The sequence below is a fragment of the Ammospiza caudacuta genome, chromosome 9 (genome assembly GCF_027887145.1).
Source record: "Ammospiza caudacuta isolate bAmmCau1 chromosome 9, bAmmCau1.pri, whole genome shotgun sequence".
In the NCBI taxonomy this organism is placed as follows: domain Eukaryota; kingdom Metazoa; phylum Chordata; class Aves; order Passeriformes; family Passerellidae; genus Ammospiza; species Ammospiza caudacuta.
In genome coordinates, this window is record NC_080601.1 from 20,468,710 (window position 1) to 20,492,806 (window position 24,097).

At 44.9% G+C, this 24,097-nt stretch overlaps 2 protein-coding genes across 3 annotated transcripts; both read left to right on the forward strand.

Annotated features, from left to right (window-relative positions):
• The first annotated feature begins 980 nt into the window (after positions 1 to 980).
• LOC131561064 (broad substrate specificity ATP-binding cassette transporter ABCG2-like) lies at positions 981 to 19,439 on the forward strand. Of its 2 annotated transcripts, none has more exons than XM_058810153.1 (16): positions 981 to 1,192; positions 2,695 to 2,972; positions 3,546 to 3,605; positions 4,863 to 4,977; positions 7,222 to 7,374; positions 8,078 to 8,235; positions 9,299 to 9,450; positions 10,622 to 10,738; positions 11,585 to 11,850; positions 12,405 to 12,487; positions 12,847 to 12,936; positions 14,356 to 14,480; positions 14,834 to 14,988; positions 16,427 to 16,516; positions 17,576 to 17,688; positions 18,545 to 19,439. In XM_058810153.1, exons 2-16 carry the CDS (start codon positions 2,695 to 2,697, stop codon positions 18,690 to 18,692), a joined length of 2,103 nt encoding a protein of 700 aa, XP_058666136.1. In that variant the 5' UTR covers positions 981 to 1,192; the 3' UTR covers positions 18,693 to 19,439. The 2 variants fall into 2 exon arrangements, with proteins under 2 accessions (XP_058666136.1, XP_058666137.1); XM_058810154.1 differs by having other exon boundaries at positions 987 to 1,192; positions 2,692 to 2,972.
• Positions 19,440 to 20,057: 618 nt separating this feature from the next.
• BLOC1S2 (biogenesis of lysosomal organelles complex 1 subunit 2) lies at positions 20,058 to 23,704 on the forward strand. The gene is made up of 5 exons (XM_058810666.1): positions 20,058 to 20,160; positions 20,961 to 21,077; positions 21,906 to 22,025; positions 22,546 to 22,650; positions 23,169 to 23,704. The coding sequence occupies exons 1-5, from the start codon at positions 20,109 to 20,111 to the stop codon at positions 23,198 to 23,200; spliced, it is 426 nt and encodes a 141-aa protein (XP_058666649.1). The 5' UTR covers positions 20,058 to 20,108; the 3' UTR covers positions 23,201 to 23,704.
• The last annotated feature ends 393 nt before the right edge of the window (positions 23,705 to 24,097 follow it).

Genomic DNA, 24,097 nt, shown 5'->3' on the forward strand with positions numbered 1-24,097 from the left:
CTTCTGTCAGCCCTGCAGAGCAATGCAGCTTCATAGGATGTGGGTGTTTTCTGCCTAATGCATCAATGGCACTGAGTTTATCACCATACCCTAGGAGGTATGGTGAGGAAAATGGAGAGGTGAGCCTTTGGAGTTTCCATTATTATTGTAGATTGGATAGACAGAGGTCTGTTTTACCCTAGCTGAGCCTTAAATTGATCTAGCAAAAAGTGTAGTTAGGAAAAAAAGCAATGCTGTACAGAGCTGCAGAAGGCAATCAAACTGGAGGCAATATGACTCGACAGCTTTGCCATAAATTGTATTTGTAAACCATAAAATTGGGCTTTCCTGCATTCACAATATCAAGGAACCTGGGGAGACAGAGCTTATTTGTAAAGACAATAGTGCTTGAGAATGGGAAGACAAGAAGACTTGACCACAAACTGAAGGAAATCCGGTATTCCCGATTTCACACGTTCCCCTAGCTGGGAACACATGGCAGCACGGAGAGGCAACCTGATGGACAACGGGACAACGGGTTGTCAGGCTGTCCTGACGCTCTCCGGGCCCACCAAGGCGCACCTTGCCACGGCAGTGTCCGAGTGGGAGTGTCACCCTGGGGAGGGCTGCTAGGGCGGCCAATGGCCCCGGCTGACCCGGCTGGGCTGGCCCCATGCCCCGGGGGTGATGACCTTTCCAGGAGGCGGGAGGGCAGGAGGGAGAGCGGCCGCTGCCTCCGCTCCCGGTCTGTCCCTCTCGTGCCGGGGTGCGCAGGGGCCGCGTGCATTTCACGGGGCTCCTCGTGTCCACCGCCCGCTCGGGGGTTCCCAGGGGCGAACATCGCGGCTTTTCCCGCTGCTCTCTCCGCCCCGGGAAGGCGGGCTGACGGCGCCGGCAGCCCGCGGCACCCCGGCTCACGGGGGCTGCTCCGTGCCGCCGCCCCGGGCCCAGCGCTGCCGGCGAGGGCAGCGCTCCCACAGCGCGGCCCTCACGCAGCCGGGCTCGGCCCCGCGCGGCGCCGGCACCGCCCCGGGGGTCGCGCCGCCCGCGGAGCGGGGCTCCATCACCGCCGCCTTCGCCCGCGACCGGCGGGGCTTGCGTGCCACGGTCGGCACTCCCCGCCGCCGCTTTATGTAACCCGCCGCTCGGACCCGCTTATAAAACGCCTCCAAGGCAGAGCCGCCGCCACTCCGAGCTCCTCGGCAGCCGCGAGGTAACGGCGCGGGCCGGGCCGGGGCGGGGGCGGCCGAGCCGCGCTCTTGGGGGGGCCGGGGCTGGAGCTACGCTGCGGGCGGGCGCGGGCTGCGGGAGGAGAGCGGAGCGCAGCCGGCCGGATCGGGTCCGGGCTCCGGTTTAGTGGCGAAACCGGCCCGCGGGACGTGGGTGGGAGACAAGGGCGGGCGCTGCCGTGAGGTGCTGCTGCAGCCCGAGCCTACCTGTAGCCTCTGCTATCTGCTAGGCTTTTCTCGTCCTCGTGCCCTCTGTGCTTCCAGTGCTAATCGGTAGCTTTACAGAACCCTGCATAAAAGGGTGTACGGTGAACTAAACCGCAGAACCTAGCCAGGACAGATACAAGAAAAATGTTCGAAAGTCTAATAAGGTCTTTGTCCCTAGTGTCACTATCATCCTATTGGTTTTTTTTTTTCTCATCATTTGTTGTGCAACCTTTCAAGTGTATAAGCCATCTCTTGCTGATGTAACCAGCATATCCTGTGCTCTTTCCCAGGAGTGACTAGCCTTAGAGTTCAGTATAGGTTCAAACTAAACAACCCTTCCTTTGCCCCTGATTTTTATTTTACTTATACAGGAGAAAATTTATGCAACTTGTTGAGCTTTCAGAGATAGGAAGAGGTAGAGAGGAAAGGACAATTTCCATTTCTTTAAACCTGGCTTTTGTGGCTCTAGTTTCCTAGGGTGGCCATCTCTCTATCCCTGAGAAATCTACTACTGCTGTAGTGGTCGTTTTACTAGTTATCACCCTCTCAGTCCTGTGAGGAAAGAAATGCAGATGGTGGGAAAGGGGTGGTTTGTGGGATACTTCTACCTTCACACAAAATTCGAGGAACTAGCAGCGGGTGTGTTTGTGGGCAGGTCTTTCTCCTTGCTCTTTTAACCTGATGAGCACCTTGGCTTTCTGCAGCATCACAGTAATTTTTAGCATGTGTAATTGTTATTTTAATCACATTGATATCCCTGAAACAGACTTGTGCAGCAAACAAGATGCATGTGACTGGCCTTCATTTTTGTAAACACAAACATTTTTGTTGCTTTGGTTCTTTGTATGGATTCATTAATAGGCTTTCTCTGCTATCTGTGTTGTGGGGTGGAGGGGTAAGCATGTTATGACTGAAGAAGGTGAGCTTGAGTCTCTACAAGTGGTCACAGCTTCCTTTAGTAATACTGACTGTGTTGCCAAAGATGGCGACCGTCATAGGTAGGCTTGGTTTTGCCTCATTAGATGCCCTTTGAGCAAGCATTATTTACTTCAAGAACAGACTTCTTGTCCTTATAGGTTAGTTCTAAATCTGTAGGTTTCTGTGCCTTTGGGGACTGACTACTGGATGTCTTCCGGTGCGGATGCCCATCCTTTTGGAAACTTGGCATGTGTACCAATTGCTGTGGTGTCATGAACTTGCTCTTCCAAGGCACTTTCTGGAGAAATCTTTGTTCACATATCTTCTTCCCTGCATGTTTACGTGTTCTTTGCCTCAGCAGATGGGAACTGCTCAAAACAGCAGTGACCTCCGTGCAGTGGAGCTTGGACTGTGTAACAAGAGCATGATGTCGGACGCGAGGTTCGATCACAGCGTTGTTTCTGTTGGAGAAGAGGAAGGAGTGGGCAATTTCCAACGTTCTGTTCCAACACAAGAGTCCCTCCGATCTCCTCGTGGCTCCGTCGTGAGTTTCCATAACATCCAGTACTCGGTTAAGCAGTCCAGTGGATTCCTTTGTAAACGGAAAATCGTGGAAAAGAAGATCCTTCACAATGTTAAGTAAGTGTTTGCTTAAATGGGTAGGAGGGTAGGAATTAATCTGCTGCTGTGAACCAGTGACCTCGTGTCACCTTCCAGATCCAGCTGTGCTGGTACAGAAATGACTGCCCTCCTGCCAGTCAGCAGTTCTTGTAAGCACTTTGATTTGCTTTTAGGCAAAATAGCTGGGATATAGCTGAAACAGTTTCAGTTATTGATCTGAGCAAATTAGGACCAAAATTGTGTGAGCTCTTCTGCCAGAAGATCTGAGGGTTCTGTTAACTATGGTTCAAGGTGCAGTCAGAGGAAATGAGCAACAGAGAGCAGTTGTTGCTTCTTTTCAAGACCCTGCTGAGCAGGGAAGACAATTTTTGTCTTATGTAGATTGCTTTTTATGTCCAGTTCTCATTCTGTTCTGACTGGCAGTCTGGGACAGAAAGGAAGAATGCTTATCGATTTCAGATTTAAGAAGTTTTTAATCTCTGAGGTTTTTCTTTCAATAGCATTTTGTTCACATCTCACATCTACTAAAATCTGCATATGTGTGGTCCTTGTAAATGTCCTGATTTGTTAACAACTCTTTCCTTCTTCCAGTGGCATTATGAAACCAGGCTTGAATGCTATCCTGGGGCCAACAGGGAGTGGGAAATCTTCGTGAGTACCTTCTGCTCCTTTAAATAGATAGTCTGCTGTTCAAAGTATTTTTGGGATTCTGAGGGTTAGGGGAGATGTGAGGTGTCTGCACACTTAGACCTTTGCATGCCTTTGAGAGATCTGGTGATGCAGCTTGACCTCCTGCCCCTCTGTCAGCCTTGCTGAAGTTCTTGCACCATGACTGTGTCACATGCTTCATCTGCTCCAGTTGGTGCTCCATATTACTGCAGTCATCTTGGGTGGTGGCCCGAGTTAAGGGGAGCTGGGGTGTTTGGAGCTCAGATGTAGGCTCTGTCCGACTGTGGGGATGGGGCACAAGCTCCCCTGGGGCGTGGAAGATGTCACCCCCTCTGAACTCTCTGCAGCAAGATTTCCTTGAAGCTGCTAGGCCAGACCCTTCTGTGACAACTGACAGTAGTATGGTGTAATGCAGTCTGTGGGATGCTCTGGATCCTTACCTCAGCTTGGCTGTGGCCTGCTGGTGGGGGTGCACACATTCTTGAGTTGTTTGGATGAAGGCACAGAGAAATGCCATGTAGATTGTTTCCATCCAGTGCTAATGCTGTTTTCTCTCCTGTGGTAACAGAGCTCTTTTGTCACTCTCTGACTTTAAGAGTGTCAGACACTTGGAAATATGGCCAGGGTTCACAAAGGCCTGTCTTTGTGGTGACCATTGATCTTCTTTTCTAAGGAGACTGCTGGTTAATCAGGATGCTTTCAGGAGCAGCACTTCATCAGGGCAGTTTGCTTATCAGGCAGACAGGCTGGCCTCTGCACTGGCAGTAAGGAGAATCCAGTGATACGTTAAAAAAATTACTTTCTAGAACTAATCTTAACTCTGTCTTTACACCCATATGGATTAATTTCCTTGAGATAAGAGGAGTTAGTTCAGTGCTCCCCTGGCTGGAGAGCAGCCTGCAGCGACTCAGCAGGGTGCTTTTGTCTCTGTGCATTTGAGGTTATCTGTAAATACACAGACCAAGTTTATGTCTGTAGGAGGTTGACTGTTGTGAATTGTGAGCGTCTGTACACTGCCATACTGCTGTGGCACACCGTGTGCTGGAAAATCCTGGATGGACACCAGACTTTGTGTACAAAGAGCTAAAGCATGCAGAGTAGGGGAAGCCCCTTCCTGTGCCCTCTGGTTTGCAGCACACTGTGAGCAGGCTGTAACTCAGTCCTGGCTGGTGGTACTTAACCAGTCAAGGGTAAAAGCAGCAGTTATTGCAAAACCTAATGCCTGGTGTTTGTCTGAAGTCTCCTAGATGTGCTGGCTGCCAGAAAGGACCCAGCAGGTCTGTCTGGAGAAGTGCTTATAGATGGCATCCCACAACCTCCAAATTTCAAGTGCATCTCAGGATATGTTGTGCAGGTGAGTAACTGCCTTCCTGGGGGCCTGGGAGATCTTGGGATGGAAGACCACATAAGATGAGGAAGCATCAACAACTAGTTTAGGTAATTTTCAGTGATCCCTACAGAGCCTAATTTGATAACTCAGCTGTTACAGTTTTTAGTTTTAATCTGGGATATGGAAGACAATAAGATCAAACTCTTACTCCAGCCTAGTCAAGAACAGAGGTGTGTCTTTCCCCTAGCCACATGGATGCCCAAATTGCTGGGCTACTGTGACTTGGCCTTTGGCCTCGGCCCTGAAGTGCTAGCAAAGATTTTTAAAAAAAGGAGAAAAAAAACATGACACCCAAAATCTCTTGTTGTTAAACTCAGAAGCCGTTCTAGCTGGCAGAAGTAGCTTCAAACTATCAGACAATAATTCTAGGAAATAAATAGATCCCTGCTGTTCTTCCTCTGATTCTAGCTGGCTGTGACAGAGGTCCATTCCACTCGGAGACAGGAAAAGCCAGCTGAATCTACGGAAGTGGGTGGAGGCCTGGACCAATAATAGACCCTCAAAGCCCTGGGGAGCTTGGGGAGAAGGGGATTCTTGGCAGTCGTATGAGAAGCCAAATCTGGAAACCATCCAGGGTTTTGACTGCAGGCAGATGTGACACAGGCAGCTGAAAGCTGCCAGCCGGGGGGCTCTGCAGGATCCATGGGATGCGACTGGTGCTAAATCTTGATCCTGCAGGTCAGAGATCCCCAAATCCTCAGTGGCTGGTGAAAAACCTGTAAATTTCTCACAAGTGGTGCCAGTTTGAGACCTTTGTCTCTCAAATGTCCAGAGCAACCAAACATAACTTTAAAATGATAAGCAACTTGGTCAAATGTTAAATGGTCTCTCCCCCTTCCTACCCCATGCAGTACTCCCTGGATCAGTGAAGACGGGCCAAAAACTATGAACAACATTTAAGTCCTAAATACATAATTATAGGATAATTTTTATGCAGAGAATCATATAGGCATGCTAAGTCATATGTTATCCCTATAAAACTGCTGGTGGTCTCTCCATTCATGCTGAGAGTGAAGGTGTCATGCCACTGTTGGTTATGTTTGGTATTAAGCTTAAATTCACAGTTCAGTTTCCAGTGTAGTGACTCAGCAGTTCTATTGGTGGATCTGAGAGTGGAGAATGGGAGGCTGGGGTCAGAGACTGAGGGGTTGTGGGAAGGGAGGTTTGAAATGCCTAAACCATCTTTGGCAGCAAAGCAGCACATTCTTGTCTTCCTCTGTTAACTCCAGTGCCAAACATGGTTGACTGGTATATCATGTGTGCTAGTGATGCACTACATCTGATGTGGGCAGAGTCCCAAAGCAGGCAAGAATCTGCTGCCCTGGAGCTTAGGGAATGTCTTCCAAAGATGGCTGATGTAAAAGGCATCTTTCTTAGCAGATACCCAGTGTTGCAGCCCTTTTCTCATCATATTGCAGGATACAGAATTGGTGCAAATACCAAAGTGGGGGTGATGGAGATGCATGGAGCTCTGAATGGACCTGATAACAAATCTCTTATTTGGCTCATGGTTGTTGCAGGTTGCTGTAGGATGCCCATGTCTGTCAGCTGGATAGATTTGATTCTCCCTTAAAGTGCATGTGGCTGTTAAAGCTTTTGTAGCCCTTAGAAGAAAGGTTTAGGTCCAAGAGTTGTACATAGCTGACACATGGCAGGAGTGTCTTGGTGCAATTTCTTCTCTGAGAAACTGCTGCCAGTGAGGAGCTGGGGAAAGCTCCTTGTTGGCAGCTGAACTCAGCAGGTGCTCTGGACCACAACGAGGTATGGCTTGTACCTGGAAACAGAGCTGACCAGGGTGGTTCCCTGAGCGTCTCTACCTTGAACACTGAGCGCTAGCAGTGTCCTTGGGCTCCAACTGGACTGACAGAGGTTTCACTCTACAAAATCACTACCTGCTCTGCCTCACTTTGGCTAGTAAGAAAAATGCACATGCAGTACACAGCAGCACTGTCTGCACTTGAACTTCTCAGCCTGAAAGGAGGCTGAGGGGGTGCTGGGTTTAAGCTGTGGAGCCTGCAGAGCTACAGTCTCCCTTTGACTGCTACTGAACGACTTTGAATTTCATGTCATGTAAAATTTGAAGGAGTTGTCCTTCAGTCTGGGTTCCACTGTGGTACGCGAGCAACTTATGCAGTAACTGCTGCTAAGGGACTCCTGTGCCCACTCAGCAGCTGAGGAGTCTTTCCAACTGTCCATTTGTACTTTCAGGATGATGTTGTTATGGGCACGATGACGGTGAGGGAGAACCTGCAATTCTCTGCTGCACTGCGACTCCCCAGCTCCATCAGCATTAAAGAGAAGGAAGAGCGAGTCACCCAGATAATCAGTGAGCTGGGATTAAGCAAAGTGGCTGATGCTAAGGTGAGCAGCAAGAATACCTTTCTCAGAAATCCTACTACCTCTGGAAATTGAACTACTTGTCTCTGGGCAGTATGGTGTGTGTAGTGCAGTTACAGAAAGCCAAACAGGAACCTGACTAAACCATATTGCATGCAAGAAATCAGTCTCCAGCTCAGGAGGGAGCTTGGAGAGAGATATTTGTATTTGCTACTAAAAGGGGAAGATTTTGGACCATGTCCAGAGTGTTGTATAAATTCAGAAGGGAAAGAGTCGCTTAGTCATTGCATCTTGGAAAGTTGTTCAGTCACTTCCTGGCTTTGTGGAACAAGACAAGAAAATTGTTTTCTCATTTCTGAAAGCTCTGAGGGATGAAAAACTGGTCTTCGATGGAAAAGTTCTGTGTAGAGCTTGTATTAACAGGCAAGCTACCAAAAAAAGGCATCCCCACACACCAATGCCCTCCTCTGAATGCTGTGGCCCCACTCTGTCTCTTGTCAGTGTCATCCTTGTTCCCTGAAGTCATAAGGCACCTGGTACCTCTGAAAATCAGGCTTAGCATACTGCTACACAGTCCCTCACACTGGGTCAAACTCACCTGCTGTTGGTCCTAGAGTTCATTAAAGGGACTGAGAGTGAAAATGGCTGCTGGATGTGGAAAGCCCACAAGTCCAGAGCATGTACTGACTGGGTCTTGTTGCAAATATCTGATTTCTTCTGCATGCAGGTCGGAACTGAATTGATCCGGGGAGTGTCTGGAGGGGAACGGAAGAGAACCAACATTGGGATGGAGCTCATCACAGAGCCACCAGTCCTTTTTCTGGATGAACCAACAACTGGCCTTGATGCCAGCACAGCCAATGCAGTCCTCATCCTTCTGAAGAAGTAAGAGTCAGTGCTTCAGTGTGTTGCAATTTGGTTGTCAAATCATTAGTAAAAAAAGGAATGTTCTTATGACTGAGTAGTTCTAGGCCTCCTTTAAAAAACAAAAACATAAAAACTAGACAAATGTATTCAGAAGTAGTGGTAAATTATTTGTTTGGGTCTCTTCCAAAGCCTTTTTAAGCTTATGGGAATCTTTCCACAGCATGCATTGGATTGGAGCCCAAAAAGCAGATGTAGCTTGGACAGCTTCCCTTTGCCACAACAAAGAGTGGACTGGGAGGTCAAACCTTGTAATCATAATTTCTTGGCCTTCCATCTGAGTCTATTACCCAACAACAGTCTTGAACTCAGATAAAACTTCACCTGCAAATTTACCCTAAGTGTTCTGTGTTTTGGAGATGAGGTGTCTTCTGACAATTAGAATAAAGTTACATGCAAGGAGGATGAAAGAGGGTCATTTAATGAGAATGGCTTTCTAATCCTGCTCCCGACTTTGTGGCAAGTTGTCTGATTTTGCTTGTGGGCATTGCTTTGGTCTGGGGTTTGTGGATATAGGTCTTTGATCATCAAGGGTCCTTGTTGGGCATCAGTGCTAAAGCACTTGAAAGAGCATCTGACAAATTTCAAGGAAAACTTGGTTTGAATTTTCTTTAGAGTAAATCTTCAGCAGAAGAGCTAAGAGAAATGTCATCTGGCCAGACTTCCACAGCCTGATAAGTACCACCTGGTATTGCCATTGAGCACAGTAGGACTGTTGCAGTTAGGTGGACATCTGGTATAAAAAACACATAAGGAGGGTTTATACACAGCTGTGGCCTCAAGCTTTGCTAGCTACAGACAACATCATACTTTGGCTACCTGGGCTGCAGTGATGGTCTCCTGTAATGATGGGTGCTGTCTTGCAGACAGCATCTGATACCGTGACAGAGAAGGGAGGGAAGGTTTTTCTGGGTCAGAGCCCTGAGAAGTTGCCAAGTATTTGTCTTGGATTTTGATACTTGGGGTTTGCCTTCCTGAAACTCAAAGTGTGGTGTACTTAAGAGATGTTTTGTTTCTATGTCAGGCTCTCAAGAAGAGGGAGAACCATCATATTTTCCATCCATCAGCCCCGCTACTCCATATTTAAGCTGTTTGACAGTCTGACATTACTGGCTTCAGGAAAGGTGCTGTACCACGGTCCTGCGAAAAATGCCCTGGACTACTTCAGTTCTATTGGTAAGTCTTCCATGCCAAGAGCAAAAGCAGCTGGCTCATGAGTTAAATCTGTGTGTAGATTCTTGCCCTAGCATGGGATAATAGGCCCATGCTTTTCTATCACTGGGATGTTAGAAACTGTACACAGACAGTCTAAGCAGTGTTATGTTAGAACAGGAAAAAGACACAATGAGAAACCTAAAAATTTTCAGACAAGAGACCATGGCTCTCTCTTGCCTTTGTTTTGCCTTGCATGAGGACAAAAACCAAGAATCACTAGATAATGCTTGTAGTTGTACCAGGCCTCGGTGGCAGATCCAGTGGTTTTTGAACCACAGCCTGCAGATTAGCAGCAATGTGTACAGATTGATCCAAAAATATGCTCTAGACTGAATGCAGGTGGGCAACTAAGAGGACAGAATTTGGGTGTGTCTTAAGATGGGTTAATAGTTGCACTGCTGAGTGGCTGCCCTCTGTTCAAGTAAGCAGAGTGAGGGTGTCTGACTGTAATGAACAGAGACTGTAGAGTAGACTTCCAATCTTTAGATGCAACCATGGACTCATTAGATTGTAAGCTTTCCCTGGCTTTAATGGGGGGGCTTTAACCAATGTCAGTACTTCTACTCCTCCTCCTTGTAGCCCACTTCCTTTCTCTCAGGGAAGATGTAAAAGTGTCTTTGGGTTTGTTTGTTTTTAATTTCTTCCGTGTCCCATACTTAGAACTGTATTGTAAGAAGCTGCTCTTGGACAGCCCTTCCTCATCCTTGTGACCAGGGAACCACCAACAAGAGTTGAGCATCTGGAGGAAATATCTAAGGCTGTAGAGCAGACATCCAGGAACCTCTGCTGAGGACCTGTGTGTCTTTCAGAGTGGAATGTGGTTGAACAGCAATGGCAAGGAGACAAGAGTTGTCCATACTGAGTTGTGGTAGAAGCAAGTTAGAGATTCCTCCTCACCTGAAATCAGTGAATAAGCAGCTTAGAAGCTTTTTAGATACCCTGGATTCACCATCTCCTAAATCCTGTCTTCCGTCTACTGCTTTAAAGTTACACTTATGAAAAGCAGTGAAGCTTTCTGGTAACAGGGTTATAGAAAAGTGATATAGTATTAGACCTGACCTTCTGAGGTGTGCCCTGTGCAATGCAAACACGTTGCATGTGTGGTTTTGGTTTGTTCTGGTTTTTTTTAAAGGATATCAATGTGAACCCTTCAATAATCCAGCTGACTTCTTCCTTGATGTCATAAATGGTGATTCAACTGCTGTGGCAGCCAGCAAGGATGATCATGGACCTGTGGACACAGGAAAAGGTAAATTGCAAAGGAGAAATTCACTGCTGGCTAGTGTAGAAGGGAAATTGTATGTGGTGATGGCAAGTTTTTATTCTCTGGGTTTCCTTGAGTCTAAGGGCATTTCTTTATCTTTTCATTGTTCCTACTAACAGATATACTTTGTTTTGGATTCTTTAAAGAGATCAGAAAACTTCTTAAATGGATTTTTTTCACTTCAATAGTATAGGAGAGCAATGACAAATACCAAATTTTAAAAAAGCCTGTGAGGGAAAGACTGGAAAAACTAAAACTGCCTAGTCTCAAGAGGCAGCTGACAAGCTTTCAGTCACATAAGAGGCTGCTGCAGAGAAGACTAGGTAGATGGCTAAGGAGTGTTGGATTTACAGGAGAGTGAAAGAGATTGGAACTTTTAGGGAAGAAATTCTCTACCAGTATAATGAGTGAAATGTTTGGAAATACTTGTTGGGGATCATGTTGCACATCGTTAACTGAAGGACTATAAGGGAACAGATCTTGTAAAGCAGTTACACAACAGTTCACACCACTGAAGTGATGTGAATCAGAGCAAACATTAATTTTTTCCAAATTCAATGAAACAAAAGTCTTCTGGTGCCATGTTACAAGAATATGACCATTTTGTGCCAGTAAGAATGGGCAGATTAGCTAGATTCAGTTAAAAATGTAGGACAAACCTCTCACTCAAGCTAGCCTCCTAAACTCAGGCCTAAGGCCTGAACAACTCAAATTCTCTGGGCATTTCTGCCTTTTTCTTCAGCCTCCAGAATTGCTGAGCTTATTGATGGGCCATATCTGAAGGTCAGGTTCATAGGGAATCACAAGCCATGTCTTCTTTTTCTCACTCAGAAGTGAGCAGTGAAAATGGAGTGACAGAAGACAACGTGGATAGCAGTGTGGTAGACGTGCTGCACCAGAAGTATCTCAGCTCGAGCCTGTATCAGAGCACAAAGGAAGCACTGGGGAAAGTGGAGCTTGGACGGGGAAGCAAGCAGCGACCAACCAAGCAGGAGCATGAGATCACCTATGCAAATGGATTCTTCACTCAGCTCTACTGGGTGTCCAAGCGCTCCCTGAAAAATCTCATCAGGAACCCACAGGCCTCCATTGCACAAGTAGGTAACAATTGCTAAAAGTCTCAAACTCTTGCTGCTCTCAGTCTCGTAATCTGTAGTGTGTAGGGCAGAATATGTTTTCAAAGGCAGTTAGGGAAACAGAAAAGTCCTGTGCCACTGCCATGTTAATAGAGTGAGATGCTCAGCTACCTTTGTGGCCTTTGGAAAAAATCTCCAATTTAGTTTAGCATAAGAATGCTGCACTGAAGATTGGGGTGGGGGGGGAAGGTGCTTCATTCTCTGAATCACATAGGGATCTTCTAGGGTGATACTAATTTTATACCTCACTTTAAAACTTAAACTTGGTTACTCTATAAGCATGTTTCTACTAAACTCTCCTAGCCAAAGAATGAAGTAGAAAAGTGAAAAGGATAAAATCTGAAAAACTGTCATAAGAATTTTAATTGGGTGTGTCACAGGTATACATTGCCTCACAACAGCAAGGCTTTAGGCAGGTGTGAATCTTAAGCCCTACATATGACTTAATAATGTTAGTTCCTGATTTTTTACTTATCTGAAGGATTTCATTTTACCTTTCTTCTTTCCACTTCCAGATTGCAGTGACTGTAATTCTAGCCTTGGTTGTGGGTGCTATCTTTTTTGGTGTAAAACTGGACCGAAGCGGCATTCAGAATCGGTAAGATGAAAAAGCTTTGCTCATTTTTCTATCTGTAGCAAACAGGTTTGAGGCACAGGGAAGGAAGGCCTTGGAATCCTCTTGAAATACAAAGGAGGGTTGGGTTCACAAGTCTCAGTGCACTGCAGCATGGAATTGCCAGGGGTCCTAAAGGGGCCACAGTTCTGTCAGGCTTGCACATAAGTACAAAGGGGATGTAAAAGGGAAGATAAGGATACAGTTAAGATTTTACAGTAGCGATTAAATATCTCCATTCTGTGGACAGAGAAAAGCACTGACTCTATGGAATGGTGTCTGAGGCTGCCACTGTTTGATCTGGTTGTTCCCTCACTTTTCCACTGTTCTGTTTTGCCTTCTAGGGTTGGATCCTTGTTTTTTGTCACTACAAACCAGTGTTTTTCCAGTGTCTCTGCAATTGAGCTATTCATCAGAGACAAGAAACTATTTGTGTAAGTAGTAAGGCACTTGGACTGTCTCATACCCTGGAATGAGATGGGGCAGTATCTTACACACTGAACAAAATTATTACCACCAAAGACTTGGTTGCTCCCTTGCAACATCAGATTGTAATAGTAATGCTAAGTGAGTCTGTAGAGCAGGGAGCTGAAATGTAAGAGCTGGGGGAAGGAGGAAATGCTTTTTCTTGCTTCCTGTGTGACAGCTTACTGTTTTTCCTACCCACTTTTGGTAACAGCTGGTTTTGAAGTCTGCGTGTGAATCCTGCAGACTGTGAATCCTTCCTGCCCCCTTTCTCACAGGGGCTGACGCACAGTCTTGCAATGGTCCTAAAGTGGCAAGACTGTGCAAAAATGAAGGGAGAGTTTCTCCAGGAACTTTGCAATGGATGCTCAGATAAAGGAGGCCACTGTCTGGCTTACAAGAGATCATTAATAATCAAGCACATCTGTGTTTAGAGGGATGTGCTTGATTATTACATTGTTGTTAAAAGTAATTAATATATAATTAAATACAGTTATTTACTTACAATATTATTTATGCATAATATCTTTATAGTTATTTATATATATTTGTATATGTTTTTGTATGTGTGTATACATATGTAAATGCACAGGTAGGTATGTATACCTACAGTATACACACATGTATGTATACATATATATTGAAAGTGTAGTTTGGAGGTGCTTCCAGCTCACGCAATAGAAGAGCAACAGACAGATACTATGCAGTAAAACAGAAACGGGAGATTTATGCCTGGAATGTCCATGTCCACCCACAGGCTGCTCAGAGCAGCTTGATATTGTCCCTAACAGCTGCTCAGGAGTGAAATTCCCCCACACTGCCATTTATTGCTAGTCTGCCATGCTTGCCAGTGCAGTTTACCAGCTGTGTCAATGGGGATTTAGGCACATCACCTGTTAAAGCATCTTTTCATGAGCTCCATTAAGCAACAAAACAATCATAATGCTCTGTACTGGAGGTGAGTTGGTGTCCCAAAGGTGTTTTCCCATTGTTGGGTATCATTCCTTCTTCCCTGGAAGCAGCTGTATGAGTTAGCAGTGGATGAAGTGTTCCTCCAGTTTATAGAAGTCTAATGCTTCTCTGTGCTCTTGTATTAAGGATCTTTTCCTTTGAAAAGAGTCTTAGGAGTTTTTTTATGATATTTTACTTAGCAGTCACACAGTGTTTCATTCACGTTCCTTGGTGTGCTGTTTGACTGTCTGAGAGACAGATCAGCCCTTGCTTCATAGAGTGTCAGTGATAGCACAGAGAATATAAGCAATTTGCATAGAGAGGAGTCAGTGGTCGAAAAAGCAGAAAAAAATCAGGATAAATCAAACACACACTCTGAGCCTGCTTCCTAGAGAACCTCTAAACCTGTACAACTCCCATCCTTCCTGTCCTCGCAGCCATCAGTACACCAGTGGATATTACCGTGTGTCTGCCTACTTCCTGGCCTTGATGATAGGAGATCTGCTGCCCATGAGAACTACTCCAGCCATCATATTCTCATGCATCAGTTACTGGATGATTGGTAAAGAATTGATGCTTTCATTGAACCTGTTGTCTTCCAACACATTTCTGACTTAGCCAGATTCCTGTATCTATAACATACTGCTGCTTGAACTTTCAACTGATTTAAGTGCTTGGCATCATAACTTTGGAGGACTCTGGGGCAGGGGCAGAGACACCAGCAATCTAACACAGGGACCTTCCTGACAACATCTTTTGGTAATGCTCTTTGGGCCTCTGAAGCATGCAAAGTTCCTGCCAACTCCACACTTGGTCTTTCTTCCTGATTTGCCTGTCTTGTATAGGAATCCAAGGGTACCACTCTGAAATTCATGTGGTTGTTTACTGGACTCTCACCTTTCTGCTTTTTGACAGGATACCAAGCTGTTGCAGGGCGGTTCTTCTTCTTCATGCTGACCCTGATACTGGTGTCCTACACTGCCACAGCCATGTCCCTGGCTATCAGTGCTGGGATGGATGTGGTGGCTGTGGCTAATCTGCTCATCACCATTTGTTTTGTCCTGATGCTTGTAAGTATACTAGGGGGTGTGTGCTCCTTTCGTGGAGGGGAGGGAAGAGGTGAGACCAGCTAAGAGGACTGAGTTGAGCTTATCCTAGGCAGGCTAAAATATCCATAATCCAATGGCATGTCAGCTCCATGCTTGTGATTTTATTGTCACTGTGGTAGTCAAAGATATACTTCTGCCAGCTTGTAGTCTAAGGGTTGGGTGCAATTCAGTAGCTGTGATGCCACCAGAGCTTTCCAACAGTGTGCCCCAAACACGTGTTACTTTTTTTAAAATTAAATTGTCCTTACAAAGATTGATTTTAAAAAATCTTGCATTTCCAGTATTAGAAATCTAACTGATCAACTAGATAATTTATATGGAAAAAGCCTTGAAATAAACTTTAGATCTGTTGATTTTTCATTATTTTTTGCTGCCCAAGTGGTACAAAAGTCACAAACCCTCTCTTGTTTTGTAATTCAATATTACCTTGGGTCAAGAAATTACTTCAATACTCTTCCCTAAGGATTTTTTTAAGGAAGAGAACAAGAGAGAGAGAAAGAAATTTTGACCACTTGGAGATGAGAGCTGTGAGTTCTTTTTTAAAAAGGTGATGTTGATGATGAAACGTCTTGACTGTGAAACCTACCAAGTTACATATTTCTTGTTAGATGATTCCTGGTCACTGTCTGTGTACATACTCTGAGCCACGGTACCTCCCTTAATCTTTGATTTGCAATTTAAGCTGCTTTTGCAATAAGACAAGTGCACTGCTTTAACTGCTCACTGTGGATGAGAAGTGTGCATGTGTAGTGAAGGGGAAGGTGTACATTGAGTTAGGTCACAGTGTATAAGGAGTGACACATGCATGTCCTGAAAGTCAGTGGGGTAAGCACACGATCACTTGTGATGAAGCAGAGGCTGAAGTATTGTGTTTACTTATGAAGACCACTTGTGATAAGAAGTAAAAGCAAATATTTTTCCAGATGAGAGAAAGCATGGATAAAAGATGTAGGACAGAGGATAAAAAATGTAAGACTGAAATAATAACAGCTCATAAGGCTCCCCGTTTTTCTCCTTTTTGATTCTCCACTTTCTCATCTCTCCAGTCTCTCATCTCTTTCTTATTTCTCCTCTCTTCTTTACCTTCTGCCTAGCTCTACCATAGGATAGTCCTCCTGGGTAAGAAGTTGTGATCATGCTTCTTAGCTCACATGTGGGTGTAGAAAACCTTTCTGACCTCTTTGCAAGCAGTTCAGCTGGAGTACTCGGGTGTGCTGTCGGGCCAGTGGCATGGGAGTGCTGCCAGGCTCCAACTCATGTCTGTGGGTGCAGGGATGACAGCAGTAGCAGGTCCATCAATCCCAGTGAACCTCTGCTGGGAGCTGCAGCATCTGTGCAGAAATGGTATTATTTGTAATAAACAGTTTGTGACTCATCAATCTCCTGTGTTTTATTTCAGATCTTTTCTGGCCTCTTAGTGAACCTCCCTTCAGTAATGGGCTGGCTGAACTGGCTCAAGTACTTCAGCATCCCCCGATATGGCCTCACTGTGAGTAGAAAGTAGCATTGGTCTCCTTTGAGTAATGTAGCCACACTGCTGCTTCCTTGAAAGCTTTTGAGTATAAAGTTTGAACAAACATTTTGTGCTACAGAATTAATGCAGCTTGGACAGCTGCAGAGCAAGCTGTCCAGTCAGGCACTAATTCCTAGCCTGAGTAGTTGATCCCTGTGGTTTAGAATAAAATCAAATATTGTCCAGCCTCTCCAGACACTACTGTATGGGTGGCCAGCTGGGGCCAATGACTTTCCAACTGGTTAAGGGGATTTACGATAGTGCACAAGTGTCTCAGTCTTCAGAGTGGCTTCCTCTGAAATTAAATTTGACTTTTCTGAATAGTTAGGAGCTGGGGTACCAGAAATCTAAGGGTGCAGCTGCTTGAAACACAGAAAATAGAGCAGGTCACAGGTGGAGTTGTTTCCATCTCCTTGTTTGCATCCTTGCCAAGCCTCTTTGGAAGGAATAATGTCCTACTTCAGGTAACAATGACTGAAATGAATGCTGGAGCTGGTGCAGGGTGGGAGATGTGTGAGACCTCATTACTTGGGTATCACTGAGATGGTTTATCAGTGCTACTCAATGTAGAAGAGTCCTCTGAGATAGCAGTGAGTGCAGAATGCCAGTGCTGAGGAACCTTTCACCTCTTGCTTTGGCTGACTTTGCCATGCCTTCAGTGTGGTGATGCTGGGGTATCTGCATGCAGCCACATGATTTTCTGGATCAGTAGATTGACCCAGGTGAGTGTGGATGAACAGAAACTTGTAGCTGGCAAGACAGAAACCCGTGGCTGAGTAACTTTGAAGCCAAGGCCTGGGACACTGAACCACCCTGCATGTAGAACTTGGAGCAGTTGCTAAGAAAAGCAGTGTCTAAGAGCTTGAAAATAAAAAGGAACGTGAACATATGATTCCAAGAATGGTGGTATGTGTATTCTAATAATCAAGTTCCTTTGATTATTAGAAGATTATTATTATTAAAACTGAAGTGTTTCAGTTTTAACAGCCCAAACCATGAACTATGCAAAAATCTTGTGTCTTCCTCTTTCCCTAGGCCCTTCAGGTAAATGAGTACAGAGATCTCTACTTCTGTGGTGAGAAGAATCCAAATACTACAGTGTCAGTGGGATACACAGGCAGTTGTCCCCCCAATATTACAGAAGAAATGTAAGTAACTCATGATGGTTCTGGGCCTGAATAGTGATTACTTGAAGGGAAGTCTGACTGTGTCAAATTTTTATACTATTTTCGGAATAACACCTTACAAGCCAGTCTCAACAACATGTCCCAAAGTAATGTATTTTAGGATTATACAGTAAAACTCCACAATTACCCAAGAGCGAAGTAGGGATGAAACTTTACTTGTAAAAATAGGCAGATTAGCTAAATTAAGTTTTGTATTTGATAACCTAGCCCTGATTGATCAGTTTTCCTAAACAAATCCAGAATCACTTAACAATGGAAATGGCAGTGTGTGGACAGCTAGAGAGTTGCTGGAAAGCAGTAGACCTGTGATCAGAAACATGCCTCTCCCACAGAACTTTTAAATATTAACCTCCCTGCAGATCCAGAGCAAAGGTATCTCTCTCACAGTGCTTCATTTTGCCCCATTTGAAATGCTCTTGGCTATTGATATCTTAAGCTGTAGCAGTGCAGCTATTTCGTGATTCGTACTAGAAAAATGGCAAGCTGAATATTTTGCAAGGAGCAGTGCTGGAGTACTGTTTCCATGGCTTTTGGACTTCCAGTGATTTTGAGGGGAAGCTAATTCTTCTGTACTTACCATGGTTTAAGATGGTTCTGAGGTTTCCTCATAAATTGCCAGTTATCTATAAAGAACAATTAGGTTGCTACTGGAAAATTATGAGAGCTAGAGATCTAGATTTGTCCCTTGAGTTTTATTTGGTGATGGATTGTCTATTTCCATCACCTGTTTTGCAGAGTTGGGGGTGGAAACAATAATAATTACCTGAAGATGTGTGCAACATAGTAATGTGAACTTCTGCCCCGTGCTTTTCTGCAGGTGTTCTGGTGAAGCATACCTGTGCAGCCAGGGAATTGCCCCTACCAGCTGGGCAATGTGGGAAAACATAGTGGCTCTCTTCTGCATGACTGTCATCTTCCTTATCATTGCCTATGCAAAACTCCGGTTCATGAGGAAGTTCACATAGACTCCTGTGTTGCCTTGCCCTGCAGCTTCTCAGGTGTTAAAACTGCAAAGCTTGTTAGGGCCTACTGGAGATTGCCAAAATGTTTCAGCTGACTTTACTGGACTTCAGATGGGAGGCCTATTCCCCTGTTTCTGGACCATGATCTCCACAGGACTGTGGGTTTTAAGAAGAAATGCATTAATGTACATTGCGTAAGTGATTTTTCCTAAGAAAATACAATTCTCATAATTCCTTAGGTACATATCAAACTTTATATTGTAAACCATTATTATTATGTGGCCAGCTTATACACAAAATATTCCATTGGACATGTGAGCTTCTCCATCACAAAAGGTGGAAGGTGATGGTGGCATTTGTACAATGATATGTTGTCCCTTGTTAGTGCTTGTCACATCTGAGGAGAGACAGACCATTCACAATGTGTTGGAGATGCATTTGAGTTTGAAGTCAGTAGAGACCAAGCACTCATTACCAGAAAAAAAACAGTTGTACTTGTAGTAGCTTCTCAGTGGAAGCTACTTCCAGAAACAACTTTAGCTTAATTAAAAACTAAATAGCAGTGGTGTTAGACATCTCACCTAAGAAGAGAAATATGTACTGTTGTACTGCAGGAAAAGAAAAACCAAAAAATCTCCCCTCGCCCCCATAAACAGCAAGAAGTATATTTACTACTTAAAGGATGAGAGGGAATGCCCTTTTTCTTTATTACTTTCTAAATAAAAATTTGTATACTTACTACTGGCAGAAGTTTTTAACAACAGACTCAGTTCTTAGCTGCACTATCTGTATATAGTGCTACTTACACTATGGACTGGAGAACACCTATGTAGCTACGGCTGTGGCAACTACAGCAACGTGTACCACAGTCCCCACAGTATCGCCAAGTATTGGCTATCGTGCAGATACTTGGCTCCTGGCCACCTCAGCAGCAGCAGAAGAGATGCTTTTAAATCGCATGAAGACCTGCAGATGTAAGTGGATCAGCTTAGCCAAAGGAAAACATCCTCAAACACAGGACTGGAGAGTTTGCCTGTGAGGGTCGGGCTGGCCGCAGCCCCTGGACCGGGCTACGGTGGGAGAGTCCTGCCAGTGCTCCTGCAGTGACGCTCCGGTTGCGGTGGGAAGGGGGAAATGAGCGCACTGACAGCGCAGCGCATCGAGCACAGACCAGGCGCTCTCGGTTCGGCTTCACTGCCTGTAACGCCTGGAGCAAAGTAACCTCGTACACCTTTTACACCTCGGCATTCGTCTCTTTCCTGCAGCCGTCCCCGCAGTGCCGGCCCCTCGCACACCTGCTGTGGCCGCCCCTCAGGGGCGGGGGCTCCGGGCGCTCCTCCTTGCGCCGGGCGCGGGGCGGGCCCGGGCCTGGCGCGGCCCGGAGGAGGCGGCTCCGGCCGTGAGAGCGGCTGTGTGCCCATGGCGGCCGCGGCGGAGGGGCCGCCCGAGGCCGGCGCACAGCCTGCCAAGCGTAAGGGACCGGGGCCGGGGTGCAGGACGGGGGCCGGGGTCGCGGTGCGGGGTTGGGCCCGGCCCGGGGAGGGCGCGGCGCGGGCAGGAGCTCCTGGCGAGCCCGCGGCCTGGCGTGTGCCGGCCGGGCCGGGCCGGGCCATACGCCTCCTGCCGCTGCTGCCCCGGGGACCGGCCGAGTCCTGGCCCTGCCACCGCTTCGGTCGGAGGGAGCCGCGGGCCTCGGGCAGCCTTCGTGTGCGAGCCGGCAAACGCTGCCGACGGGGGAAGGAGCGGCCTGCCGGGCTGGGGGAGAGGTGCCGGGCTGCTCCGGGAAGGGGCCGAACAAGGGCAGATTGTGGCAGAAACGGGTTTGAGAAGAAAGCGGCGGTTGCCGCTTTCCGCAGGTGGGGATCTGTTGTAGCCCATATGAAGCGGATTGGGGCAGCGGTGCTTCTTTTCCGAGTCGGTGACTAGAAATAAACAGCAGCGCCGTGCACTCAGCCACTCAGAAGTTCTGCCCAAACTGCTTTGCTATCTAGGCACGAGGGGGACTAATGCTTGTCAGTGCTGTCAGACTGGGTGCCTCTCTCTTGAATGCTCCCTAAAGTATTATTTGGAAATAACGATGGTGCTACTTCGAAGAATCTGCCGTGGTTTGTTACTCCTTAACAGTGTAACGTGTAAAGAAGGCAATTTACATGGAAAGCAGCTGTAGGCAGCTTAAGGGGGGGGGGGGGAAATGGAACCATGTAATCCTTCTCTTGTGCTTCCGGACTTGCTATAGTTTGTCTTAACCCTGTAATGTCTTTCCCTGAGTAGAGGATCCTGCTATTGAAACTGCAGAGGAAGCTAAGGAGCCAGCAGAAGCAGATATCAATGAACTCTGCAAAGACATGTTCAGCAAAATGGCCACTTACCTGACAGGTGAACTGACAGGTAAGGCACTGCAATACTGACCTGCAAGTTCTTTTTTTTCCACTTTGTTTGAAAGAAATCTCTTGGATAGCTTGTCTAAACTGTAACTATTTAGATTGCATCTGGTAAGACTGGCAGTCCAAATTTGGCACACTGCTAGGCTGCTGAGAACACTGAGATTGGTTATAATAATTTAATGAAGTCCCAGAATATTACAAATATTTTTCAGAACAATTTAGTGTGATATCAGCCCCTTAAAAATATTTCTTTTTCATCTCAAAGAAGTTTGTACATGGAAAGTCAATCTAACAAAAGCATCTAGGTTAAAACAGAGTAGGAGGGAGGCACTACAGAGAGTGGAGTAATTTTTTTCTTGAGAGCAAGGATCATATATGTTTTCCAACATTTATGCTTTAGAATAAACTGCTGTGCAAAATTAACTGGAGCAAAGTAAACTGTTCACCAAGTTAATGCATGTCCTAGGCTCTAATTTTGAAAGCACTCCTGATTTGCAGAGTGGAAGAATATATGGTACAAATTACTAGTCTGGCTTTGTGCTATCAGTTTTGTAAACTTAAGTGTCAAACTGACAGAGTTAAGGATAGAAATATGAGGACTTAGTAAATTTTTTTCAAAAAAATTTAGAAGTAAATTCATCAGTGCAGTTGATTTTTGGAATTCACAAAATGTCATCTTTTTGTAGAGTGTATACTAATAACCTGTATTGCCATCTAAACTGTTGTGCTTTATTTGGCTGTTGGATTGAAATCTCTTGTCCTCTTGAAGAGTCTGCACACAATTCAAACCACATCACCTTTAATTAAAATATACTTTATATTTTTTTTTAAGCCACCAGTGAAGACTACAAACTCTTGGAAAACATGAATAAGCTGACTAGCTTGAAGTACTTAGAAATGAAAGATATTGCTATAAACATCAGTAGAAATCTGAAGGATTTAAACCAAAAATGTAAGTACACTAAATAAGGTAGGGGTGTCATAAATGGCACACTTGTTTGGGAAATAAAACATCTTAGAGTCAGAATGGGAAATAAAACATCTTAGAGTCAGAAGGTTCACACTCCATTAGTGTTGAAGGAAATAAAACTCACTGATATAGATGTGCTGCTATGCAATGCCAGTCTTGTATATTTCTTAACAGCTTTAGACTCTGTAGACTACTGTAAGAGAAAATACATCTAGTTTATGTCCTGGTTTACCCCAGACTCTGGATCTGATAGGCATAACATTTCTTTTAATTCATGTTCTCTTGTTACTTGTGTTAGAGACTAGACAGTACACTTAAACATTTAATATTATCCTGGAACATGGCTGTCAGAGTCACCACTTAATTTTGGGCTGGGAGAGGGCACCTTTTGAAGTGTCCTATCTGAAGAATGTAATAAGAAATTCTTGTGTTTCAAGTGTGAACTGTTTCTTGGAAGTGCATTACTGAGAACTGACAGATAAAATTTTCATGCTTTTTTAAGATGCTGATCTTCAGCCATATCTGGAACAGATAGACCTAATTGAGGAACAGGTTGCAGCTCTGGAGCAGGCAGCTTATAAACTGGATGCATATTCCAAAAAACTTGGTAACTATCATCCTCCACTGTTAAGACCTAGAAGCATAGTGCCTTGGAAGAGGATTTAAAAAGAATGAAAGAAAGTAAACTCTTTTGTTTAACAAATCTGAAGTGCAGAGTTGCCTGTGCTGCTTTTGAGCACAAACATTGTCTATGAAGTGATAAGCATTGGGAAAAGATTAATGTCATGTGTTATGTTACGGTGGACTAGTACAGGTGTTGTTAAACTACTGCTTATTAGTGAGGCTTGGTTTTTCTTTATGGTAGGCACTGACTTATAATTTAAAGTCTGATGTTTAATCTTGCAAATTAAGGGGTTCATAATGTTCCACCAGCAACCCAAGCCCTCTTGGCTTAAATTAATATTATTGTCTGACTTAAGCACTGGGTTCTTAAAAAAATTATTGTACAATTTTATCTGCCTAAATGCATTAGGAAAAAAGGATCCTGAATGATACAGTAAATTAGCTTACAGGTTGCAAAGCTTTTACCTACCAAGTACTAAAGTACTATTTTTCCTTCTGCAGAAGCCAAGTACAAAAAACTGGAGAAACGATGAAATTACCATAGTCTGTAAGCTGGAGTTGGGCAGTGAATCCGACTGATCTCTGATTTTGCACAGCAGCAAATTCTGTATGTTGACAAGGATTTGGTTTACAACTGACTTGGAGACTGGGACTTTTTCCAGCTATTGGTAGGCTGTGTTCAGGCTTAAGGCTGAATAATATTTTCCTCTTCTCAAGGGGTACTGTTGCCTCAGTTCTGCAGTGAAAAGTAGAAGCCTGTCTTTAACTCATGTCAGTATTGGCTATATGTGTGTTAGTCCTGTTCTCCACATGAAATACTTGGTCTAGGGAAAGTCTTCCATATTCTGTAAAGACATTTTCCCTTAGTAGCAGCTGGACCTAAACTTCAATTTTTCCTTAATTGGGTTCTGTGTTGGGAAGATACCTGGAACTTTGGACTTAATGGGTGGGGTATTGAAAACACTTCATTTTGGTGTCCCCTTTTATCTGTTTGAAACAGAGAGACAAATTTACAATAAACTTGCTGTATATATTTCTCTGGAATCTCAATTTCTGTTGGAAAGATTACACAAGCTGTTTTTTTTTTATTTTTTAAAGGGGTCTGTTAATAAAGACAAACTCCTTCAAGCTACTAGGGATGATAGAAGAGAACATGTTTTAAACGTCCGCATCAAGTATTCCTGCCATTATATTCTTTGACTGTCTGGACCTCTGGTGAAGTTTCAAGACATATTACTTTTATTACATGCTCAGTTGACTTAGCAGACCCTTTCTCTACTTCACCAGTGAATTTTGATCCTAGTAGTTTTTGAAGTGGCATGCCTACCACAAAAATCTACTTCTCTACTAGGTTAACAACGTTCCAAATTGCTGATTTGGCAGAGTCCTTTGTACTGAACAGTTATTTGTCCTACTCCAAGGATATTTTT